At 50.1% G+C, this 11,033-nt stretch overlaps 1 protein-coding gene across 1 annotated transcript in view; it reads right to left on the reverse strand.

The window, feature by feature from the left end:
• Positions 1 to 743: 743 nt before the first annotated feature.
• psmb4 (proteasome 20S subunit beta 4) overlaps positions 744 to 11,033 on the reverse strand; it is a 12,786-nt gene continuing 2,496 nt past the window's right edge. The window contains exons 2-7 of the mRNA XM_078431917.1: positions 10,699 to 10,782; positions 9,811 to 9,873; positions 6,842 to 6,923; positions 6,631 to 6,747; positions 5,456 to 5,544; positions 744 to 957 (exon numbers count right to left, since the gene is read on the reverse strand). Of these exons, the coding sequence (XP_078288043.1) occupies positions 945 to 957; positions 5,456 to 5,544; positions 6,631 to 6,747; positions 6,842 to 6,923; positions 9,811 to 9,873; positions 10,699 to 10,782 (448 nt within the window). The 3' untranslated portion in view covers positions 744 to 944. The remainder of the gene's footprint in view (positions 958 to 5,455; positions 5,545 to 6,630; positions 6,748 to 6,841; positions 6,924 to 9,810; positions 9,874 to 10,698; positions 10,783 to 11,033) is intronic.

Consider the following 11,033-nt stretch of genomic DNA (forward strand, 5'->3'; position numbering starts at 1 on the left):
CACAAATTGGCGAACATGCCTTCCAATTTCCACGCTGAATGCACTTGTATCTCTTGCAGAACCAATCTTTAATTTAAACTATATTCAGAAGGGTGGCCCAGCGGTAGAGTTGCCGCCTTACACCGACAGACACCCGGGTTTGATCCTGACTTCAGGTGCCGTCTGTGCGGAGTTTGTACATTCCCCCATGACCGCATGGGTGGTCCGGTTTCGTCCCACACTCCAAAGACGTACAAGTTTGTAGGTTAAGGGGCTTCTGTAAATGGTCCCTCATGTGCGGGATAGAACTAGTGTACTTGGTGATCGCTGGTCAGTGTAGACTCGGTGGGCCGAAGGGCCGGTTTCCTGCTACATCTCCTAACTAAACTAAATTTATCCCGCCACGCACTAAGGGGGTGATTTACAGAAGGCCAATTAACCTACAAGCCCGCACGTGCACTTTAGGATGTGGGAGGAAACCCACGCGGTCACGGGGAAACGTGCAAACTCCAGACAGGCAGCACCCGAGGTCAGGATCGAACCCGGGTCTCTGGCGCCGTGAGGCAGCAACTCTACCTCTGCGCCACTGTTAATTGGCTTCTGTAAATTGTCCATAGTGCGTAGGATAGTGCTAGTGTACTGGGATCGCTGGTCGGTGTAGACTCGGTGGGTCGAAGGTCTGCTTCCCTGCTGTATCTCTAAACTAAAGCACATTTTGCAAAATCCCGAATGTTATAAAAAAAAGTGTGGAGCAACACCAGTCCTTCCTTGCAAAGAGTTCTTTATTTTTGTACATTAACACCATCCCTATTCCCTCCCCACCCCCCATTATAAGCATTAAAGCAAACACAAAAAAACAGGTTCCAAGAGGTACAATATTCGACCAGCAATGGCTCTTGGACTAACTCGTGGACAGGTTCAGCTTCTGTTGCTTCACCGCCCCCTGCTGTACATTCCGAGCTCTTCTACTCAAACCCACTGAAATAAAAAAGGTTCAGTTATAAAATGAGTCAAGTCAAGTCTATTTGTATAGCACATTTAAAAACAACCCACGTTGACCAAAGTGCTGTACATCAGTTCAGGTACTAAGAACGAACATTACAATGGCACACAAACATAACAGCACATACATAAACAGTTCACAGCGCCCCCTCAGAGGGCCTCAAACGCTAGGGAGTAGAAATAGGTTTTGAGCCTGGACTTGAAGGAGTCGATGGAGGGGGCAGTTCTGATGGGGAGAGGGATGCTGTTCCACAGTCTAGGAGCTGCAACCGCAAAAGCGCGGTCACCCCTGAGCTTAAGCCTAGACCGCGGAATAGTGAGTAGCCCCAAGGGACCTGGGGATAGAGTGGTGGGTTAGAAGATTTTTGATATTGGGGGGGGGGGGGGGGGCTTTGTGTGTGAATAGGAGCTTGAAGTTGATTCTGTACTGTACTGGGAGCCAGTGGAGAGAGGCAAATATAGTTTTAGTTTAGAGATGCAGCGCGGAAACAGGCCCTTCGGCCCACTGACCAGCAATCACCTCTATCCCACACTCTGGGGACAATTTACAGAAACGAATTAACCTGCACGTCTTTGGGGTGTGGAGGAAACTGAAGCACCCGGAGAAAACACACCCGGTCACGGAGAGAACGTGCAAACTCCGTGCAGACAGCGCCCGTGGCTAGGATCGAACCCGGGTCTCTGGCGCCGTGAGGCAGCAACTCTATGGCAGCTCCAGTTTCCTCCCACACTCCAAAGACGTACGGGTTTGTGGGCTAATTGGCTTTGCTAAAATTGTAAATGATCCTTGGTGTGTGTTAGTACTAGTGTGCGGGGATCGCTGGTCGACACAGACTCGGTGGGCCGAAGGGCCTGTTACCGCGCTGTATCATTAAATCATCACCGCCCTGACCCAGAATTTAATGCCCACCTGTAAACTCCACACAGGCAGCACCCGGGGTCAGGATCAAACCCAACTCTCTGGCTGGCTTCTGCAAAATTGTAAATCGTCCCTAGTGTGTGTAGGATAGTGCTAGTGTGCGGGGATCGCTGGTCGGCACAGACTCGGTGGGCCGATGGGCCTGTTTCCGTGCTGTATCTCTCAAATTAAACTGTAAATTGCACCTCAGTGTGTCGGGAGTGGATGAGTGACTTGGACAGGTTGTGTGAGTGGGCGGATGTATGGCAGATACAGTTTAATGTAGATAAGTGTGAGGTTATCCACTTTGGTGGTAGGAATAGGAAGGCAGATTATTATTTGAATGGTGTCAAGTTAGGAAAAGGGGACGTACAACGTGATCTGGGTGTCTTAGTGCATCAGTCGCTGAAAGGAAGCATGCAGGTACAGCAGGCAGTGAAGAAAGCCAATGGAATGTTGGCCTTCATAACAAGAGGAGTTGAGTATAGGAGCAAAGAGGTCCTTCTGCAGTTGTACAGGGCCCTAGTGAGACCGCACCTGGAGTACTGTGTGTAGTTTTGGTCTCCAAATTTGAGGAAGGATATTCTTGCTATTGAGGGCGTGCAGCGTAGGTTCACCAGGTTAATTCCCGGAATGGCGGGACTGTCATATGTTGAAAGACTGGAGCGACTAGGTTTGTATACACTGGAATTTAGAAGGATGAGAGGGGATCTTATCGAAACGTATAAGATTATTAAGGGGTTGGAAATGTTAGAGGCAGGAAACATGTTCCCAATGTTGGGGGAGTCCAGAACCAGGGGCCACAGTTTAAGAATAAGGGGTAGGCCATTTAGAACGGAGATGAGGAAAAACCTTTTCACTCAGAGAGTTGTGAATCTGTGGAATTCTCGGCCTCAGAGGGCAGTGGAGGCCAATTCTCTGAATACATTCAAGAGAGAGCTAGATAGAGCTCTTAAGGATAGCGGAGTCAGGGGGTATGGGGAGAAAGCAGGAACGAGGTACTGATTGAGAATGATCAGCCATGATCACATTGATTGGCGGTGCTGGCTCAAAGGGCCGAATGGCCTACTCCTGCACCTATTGTCTATTGAAAGCAGGATAAGTTAGAATAATGTTCATTCTCCGCTGTCTCGGCAGCGGAGGGGAAGAGACTCGACAAGCTGGTCAGGAAAGCCAGCTCTGCCCTGGGTTGCCCCCTCGACTCAGTGCAGGCGGTGGGAGAGAGGAGGATGATGGGAAAGTTAACATGGCTGCTGGACAACGACTCCCACCCCATGCAGGACATTGTCACTGCACTGAGTAGCTCCTTCGGTGACAGACTCCCTCACCCCAAGTGCGTGAAGGAGAGATATAGGAGGTCCTTCCTTCCCGCTGCTGTGAGACTGCACAACCAGCACTGCTCCCAGCACACGAGTCAACAGTAACAGTTAAGGAATACACAGTAACCTGAAAAATTTATCCTTGTCTTTATTTTTATTTATAATGAATGTCTCTTGCTATCCACTTTGCTGCTGTAACACTGTAAATTTCCCCGGTGTGGGACAAATAAAGGAATATACTATTATTAAATATTATTATTATTATTATTAACTGCAGGGAGTGGATGAGAAAGTGGGATTACATGGAACAGATTTAATTGGACTCTGTAAATTGCCCTGCGTTTAGGGAATAAATTTGATAACATGGAACTAGTGTGAACTAGTGATCGATGGCCCATATCAACCCGGTGGGCCATGGGGCCTGTTCCTGTGCTTTAGTATCTATTCAATCAATCATACTCCTAGGCTCAGTCTGAAGAAGGGTCTCGGCCCGAAACGTCACCCATTCCTTCTCTCCCGAGATGCTGCCTGACCTACTGAGTTACTCCAGCATTTTGTGAATAAATACCTTCGATTTGTACCAGCATCTGCAGTTATTTTCTTATACTCCTAGGCTGGTCATTCTGTTCTCTGTCTCATAAGTTCATTAGGGATAGAAACATAGACATAGAAAATAGGTGCAGGAGTAGGCCATTCGGCCCTTCGAGCCTGCACCGCCATTCAATATAATCATGGCTGATCATCCAACTCAGTAACCTGTACCTGCCTTCTCTCCATACCCCCTGATCCCTTTAGCCACAAGGGCCACATCTAACTCCCTCTTAAATATAGCCAATGAACTGGCCTCAACTACCTTCTGTGGCAGAGAATTCCACAGATTCACCACTCTCTGTGTGAAGAAATGTTTTCTCATCTCGGTCCTAAAAGACTTCCCCCTTATCCTTAAGCTGTGACCCCTGGTTCTGGACTTCCCCAACATCGGGAACAATCTTCCCGCATCTAGCCTCTCCAACCCCTTAAGAATTTTATATGTTTCTATAAGATCCCCCCTCAGTCTTCTAAATTCCAGCGAGTACAAGCCGAGTCTATCCAGTCTTTCTTCATATGAAAGTCCTGCCATCCCAGGGATCAATCTGGTGAACCTTCTCTGTACTCCTCTAAGACTAGAATGTCTTTCCTCACATTAGGAGACCAAAACTGTACACAATACTCCAGGTGCGGTCTCACCAAGGCCCTGTACAACTGCAGCTGAACCTCCCTGCTCCTATACTCAAATCCTCTTGCTATGAATGCTAACATACCATTCGCTTTCTTCACTGCCTGCTGCACCTGCACGCTTCCTTTCAATGACTGGTGTACCATGACACCCAGGTCACGTTGCATCTCCCCTTTTCCTAATTGGCCACCATTCTGCTTTCCTGTTCTTGCCGAATTCTGCTAGGAGCAGAATTAGGCCATTCAGCCCATCGTCTACTCCACCATTCAATCATGGCTGATCTATCTCTCCCTCCTAACCCAATTCTCCTGCCTTCTCCCCATAACCCCCGACACGCGCATTAATCAAGAATCTATCTATCTCTGTCTTGTAAATATCCATCGATGGCCTCCACAGCCGTCTGTGGCAAAGAATCCCACAGATTGACTAAAGAAATTCCTCCTCATCTCCTTCCTGAAGGAACATCCTTTAATTCTGAGGCTGTGCCCTCTGGTCCTACACTCTCCCACTAGTGGAAACATCCTCTCCACATCCACTCTATCCAGGCCGCTCACTGTTCTGTACGTTTCAATGAGGCCCCCCCCCCCCTTATCCTTCTAAACTCCAGCGAGTACAGGCCCAGTGCCGACAAATGCTCATCGTACGTTAACCCACTCATTCCTGGGATCGATATGGTAAACCTCCTCTGGACCCTCTCCAGAGCCAGCACGAGCTCATCCAGAGCGAGTTACAGGTGTCAGAGGTTATGGGGAGAAGGCAGGAGGATGGGGTGAGGAGGGAGAGATAGATCAACCCCGATTGAACGGCGGAGTAGACTCGATGGGCCGAATGGCCTAATTCTACTCCTGTTCCTTATGGCCTTATCCTTCCTCAGATACGGGGCCCATATTTGCTTGCGGTACTCCAAATGGGGCCTGATGAGATTTTGCGAGCACTTTAATTCCCATTGCCGTGTCCATGAGAGGCGGTGGCAATGCCACAGGTCCCCCGCCCACCCCGCTGTTGTACTTTGCCCCCCCCCCCCCCCCTCGGCCCGGTCACCTTATACTGTGGGCAATGTCCCAGTTGGTCTCTGACGTCAGCGGCCCCTCGATTTCCACGCCCGCCGCCGTGACCGTCGCCAGCTGGTACTGCGAGACAAAAGAAACAAAGATGGTGGCTTATAATGGCCCCTCACGACACCGAGAGCCCTGCGGCCTAACGTCGAGGGGTTGGCGGCCCTTCCCGGAGCTTCCACACCGCGGACTTCCACATCGCGGAGCTAGCGATCCCTCTGCCGGGGATCGACTGCGGAGAGCTCCAACCACGGGGGGCCTGTAGACATTAACACCGTGAAGCCCGTGGTCTCTGGGGCGGTATCGCGGTAGAGTTGCTGCCTTACAACGCTCGCAGCGCCGGAGAACCGGGTTCGATCCCGAAAAAGGGCGCCGTCTGTACGGAGTTTGTGCGTTCACCCCGTGACCTGCGCGGGTTTTCTCCGAGATCTTCGGTTTCCTCCCACACTCCAAACACGTGCAGGTTTGTAGGTTAATTGGCTTGGTGTGCGTGTAAATTGTCCCTAGTGTGTGTAGGATAGTGTTAGTGTGCGGGGATCGCTGGGCTCAGAGTGAGGCCCAGCGCACATTGGAGGAACAACAACTCACATTTCGCTTGGGCAGCTTACAACCCATTGATTTCTCTAACTTCAAGTAACCCCGGCATTAGGGCGGCACGGTGGCGCAGCGGTAGAGTTGCCGCCTTACAGCGAATGCAGCGCCGGAGACTCAGGTTCGATCCTGACTACGGGCGCTGCCTGTACGTTCTCCCCGTGACCTGCGTGCGTTTTCTCCGAGATCTTCGGTTTCCTCCCACACTCCAAACACGTGCAGGTTTGTAGGTTAATTGGCTTGGTGTGCGTGTAAATTGTCCCTAGTGTGTGTAAGGTAGTGTTAGTGTGCGGGGATCGCTGGGCGGCGCGGACTCGGTGGGCCTGTTTCCGCGCTGTATCTCCAAATTTAAAAAAAATCTAAAAATCTCCAAAGACGTGCAGGTTTGTAGGTTAATTGTCTTGGTGTAAGTGTAAATTGTCCGTAGTGTGTGTAGGATAGGGTTAGTGTGCGGGGATCGCTGGGCGGCGCGGACTCGGCGGGCTGAAGGGCCTGTTTCCGCGCTGTATCTCTAAACTAAACTCCCTCGGTACACGTGACAGTAAACCAAAGTGGTCAGGCTTGGCTCACCCGGTTGTAGGAGCGTGCGTCTCGGTAGTACAGGACCTTCAGGCAGCGTTCGATCAGCTTCCGCGCCTCGTCTTTAGAGATGACAGGGTTGTTTTCCGCCACTTCCCTCATCAGGGGCTGTTTGGGGGCAGAGCAGAAGCTGTCAGTGCAAGGGCCGGAGGGGGCGGGACGGTAAAACTGGTCGAGGGCGCGCTGAACATCGGGGACTCACCTGCGCCAGGTACGCGCCAAAACCCGTGGCCACCGTCGGCGCCTCGTAGGCAACTCCCAGCTTGTCCACGTAACCCAGGAAGCTGCAAGAATTGGTCGCTGGTTTTAGTACACGTACATCAGGCCAGCAGTACAGAGCCGCGGGTAGCAGTACAGGCCACGTACATCAGGCCAGCAGTACAGAGCCGCTGCCTCACAGGTTAACCTAGGTTGAGCGTTTGTCAGCATTGGGCCTGTACTCGCTGGAGTTTAGAAGGACGAGGGGGGACCTCATTGAAACGTACAGAACAGTGAGCGGCCTGGATAGAGTGGATGTGGAGAGGATGACTCCACTAGTGGGAGAGTCTCGGACCAGAGGGCACAGCCTCAGAATTAAAGGGCGTTCCTTTAGGAAGGAGATGAGGAGGAATTTCTTCAGTCAGAGGGCGGTGAATCTGTGGGATTCTTTGCCACAGACGGCTGTGGAGGCCACAAGTCAGTGGGTATTTTTAAGGCAGAGATAGATAGATTCTTGATTAGTGCGGGTGTCAGGGGGTTATGGGGAGAAGCCAGGAGAGAGGGGGTTAGGAGGGAGAGATAGATCAACCGTGATGGAATGGCTGTGGAAGAAAAATTGATATCCTTCCTTACTTAATTTTGATTGGAATTGAACAAGGTAACGACAGGGTGCTTGGATGTGACAGCGTCGTAGGTTTACCAGGTTAATTCCCGGAATGGCGGGACTGTCATATGTTGAAAGACTGGAGCGACTAGGCTTGTATACACTGGAATTTCGGGTCTGAAGAAGGGTCTCGACCCGAAACGTCACCCATTCCTTCTCTCCCGAGATGTTGCCTGACCTGCTGAGTTATTCCAGCATTTTGTGAATAAATCGATTTGTACCAGCATCTGCAGTTATTTTCTTATACTGGAATTTAGACGGATGAGAGGGGATCTTATCGAAACGTATAAGATTATTAAGGGGTTGGACACGTTAGAGGCAGGAAACATGTTCCCAATGTTGGGGGAGTCCAGAACCAGGGGCCACAGTTTAAGAATAAAGGGTCGGCCATTTAGAACTGAGATGAGGAAAAACCTTTTCAGTCAGAGAGTTGTGAATCTGTGGAATTCTCTGCCTCAGAAGGCAGTGGAGGCCAATTCTCTGAATGCATTCAAGAGAGAGCTAGATAGAGCTCTTAAGGACAGCGGAGTCAGGGGGTATGGGGAGAAGGCAGGAACGGGGTACTGATTGAGAATGATCAGCCATGATCACTTTGAATGGCGGTGCGTACAGGCTCGAAGGGCCAAATGGCCTCCTCCTGCACCTATTGTCTATTGACAATTGGCATCTCTCGTTGACCAGGTGCCGAAGAGGTTCGTGGGAACGGGCAAAGATTAGACGTATTATTATTTCTTGTCTGGGAATGTGTGGATGGTAAATGTAAACATGAAATGGTGGAGGAGATAAGGAAGCCTGTGTGACGTTAGTCGACCAACCCCGCCCCCTACTGCTAGTGCCATAGAAATGTTCCTGTAAATGGGGATGTTGGCGCGGCCTGCCTGAAAGGTGAGATAGAATAACGTCAAGATGCCCTTGTTCGTACGTTCGTTCTTAGTACCTGAACTGATGTACAGCACTTTGGTCAATGTGGGTTGTTTTAAATGTGCTATACAAATAAAATTGACTTGACTTGTATTGTGTTTGACTTGTATTAACCATTTTTTGTTGAATAAGATTAACATAAACGTAAACTCCAGAGACGTACAGGTACGTAGGTTAATTGACTGGGTAACATGTAAAAATTGTCCCTAGTGTATGTAGGATAATGTTAATGTGCGGGGATCGCTGGGCGGCGCGGACTCGGTGGGGCCGAAGGGCCTGTTTCCGCGCTGTATCTCTAAATCTAAAAAGAGAGGGGAGTGGGGGGGAGAGGGGAGAGAGGGTGCTGGACCAATGCAGGAGAGGTTTGGGCCCAACTTGGTCTAGTCATGCAATAAAATCTCGAAGCAAATTTGCGAAATCTCCACTTTTCAATTTCCATTAATTTCCCTCTAAATTAATTTCTTCCACAATGGCTTAGAAGACTTGATGGGCCGAATGGCCTAATTCTGCTCCTATCACTTATGAACTCACAGCGCCAGAGACCCGGGTTCGATTCTGGCTTCCAGTGCTCTTTGTGTGTTTCGGGGGTCGAGACCCTTCTTCAGACCGACGTCAGGGGGGGGAGAGGGAGATGGATACTTAAGGAAGTGCGAATGAGTGAAAACAGGGAATGGAGATCAAGGAAAATGTAGAGTAGGCCGGAGGAAGGGAACGGCAAAGCAAACTTGAAATAAAAAACTAAAATTGAGGTTGGAGGAGATTTTCTGAAGAATGTTTTTCTTGCTTGAAACAATGTCTGCTTCGTCCATGAGGGAGTACAGAGAAGGTTCACCAGATTGATTCCTGGGGTGGCAGGACTTTCATATGAAGAAAGACTGGATAGACTCGGCTTGTACTCGCTGGAATTTAGAAGATTGAGGGGGGATCTTATAGAAACTTCTTAAGGGGTTGGACAGGCTAGATGCAGGAAGATTGTTCCCGATGTTGGGGAATTCCAGAACAAGGGGCCACACAGTTTAAGGATAAGGGGGAAGTCTTTTAGGACCGAGATGAGAAAGTTTTTTTTCACACAGTGATGAATCTGTGGAATTCTCTGCCACAGAAGGTAGTTGAGGCCAGTTCATTGGCTATATTTAAGAGGGAGTTAGATGTGGCCCTTGTGGCTAAAGGGATCAGGGGGTATGGAGAGAAGGCAGGTACGGGATACTGAGTTGGATGATCAGCCATGATCATATTGAATGGCGGTGCAGGCTCGAGGGGCCGAATGGCCTACTCCTGCACCTATTTTCTATGTTTCTATGTGAGTTTACAACTACTGCATAACGCCCACATCTCCAGACCTGGCTCCCGCTCCCCCCCACCCACCCACTCCCAGTTCATCCAGTTACCTCTCGCCATTGTTCATTCCTCCGACGATGACTGTGTTCCAGAGTGGGTTCATCCTGGATCTCCTGAGGAAAGAAGCGGAGAGAGAGAGAGAGAGAGAGAGAAAGTGAGTTGAGGCAGGGACTGTCACAACGCTCAAGAAACATTCAGACAGGTACATGGACAGGACAGCTTTAGAGGGACGCCAGACCAAGTGGACCTGTTGGGCCCAAACCTCTCCTGCATTGGTGTAGCACCATCTCCTCCCCCCTCCCTCCTCGGTGGCGCGGCGGTAGAGTTGCCGCCTTACAGCGAATGCAGCGCCGGAGACTCAGGTTCGATCCTGACTACGGGCGCCGTCTGTACGGAGTTTGTACGTTCTCCCCGTGACCTGCGTGGGTTTTCTCCGAGATCTTCGGTTTCCTCCCACACTCCAAAGACGTGCAGGTATGTAGGTTAATTAACTGGGCAAATGTAAAAATTGTCCCTAGTGTGTGTGTAGGATAGTGTTAGTGTGCGGGGATCGCTGGGCGGCGCGGACCCGGTGGGCCGAAGGGCCTGTTTCCGCGCTGTATCTCTAAATCTAAAAAATCTAAATCTAAATCTCCCTCACTCCATCCCCCTTATCCTCCTCCTCCCGATAACACCAATTTCAATGAAACTTCTTCCATTAGCACCAAAGGGACGACGGTGAGTAAGGTGGGCCTACAATTGTCGCGTGGTCGTGTAGTTTTGACTGTAGTTCAGGAACAAACAAACGAGTGTTTTAGTATATAGATGTACTAAAACTCTTGTTTGTTCCAGAACATCCGCAAACTTGGAGATGTTGCATTCAATTCCCTCATCCAAATCATCAATTCCCTCGTCCAAAAAGCTGGGCACTCCACCAGCTCCAGCGACCTCTCACTTACCGGTTGTACATGACTCTGGTCAGCCAGGAGTGGATTGCCTTTGGGCTGTAGCTGTGACCGTCTCCGAGCAAGTCTTCGTCAATTCTGGGGGACAAAAAGGCAGTCGTCAGATAAATGGAAACCACATCCGTCAGTCCGTCCGCCTCGCCGAAGATAGACACCAAAAAAAACTGGAGCAACTCAGCGGGTCAGGCAGCATCTCTGAAACATAGAAACATAGAAAATAGGTGCAGTAGGCCATTCGGCCCTTCGAGCCTGCACCGCCATTCAATATGAGCATGGCTGATCATCCAACTCAGTATCCCGTACCTGCCTTCTCTCCATACCCCCTGATC

This window comes from Rhinoraja longicauda, chromosome 44 (assembly GCF_053455715.1).
Source record: "Rhinoraja longicauda isolate Sanriku21f chromosome 44, sRhiLon1.1, whole genome shotgun sequence".
Classification (NCBI taxonomy): domain Eukaryota; kingdom Metazoa; phylum Chordata; class Chondrichthyes; order Rajiformes; family Arhynchobatidae; genus Rhinoraja; species Rhinoraja longicauda.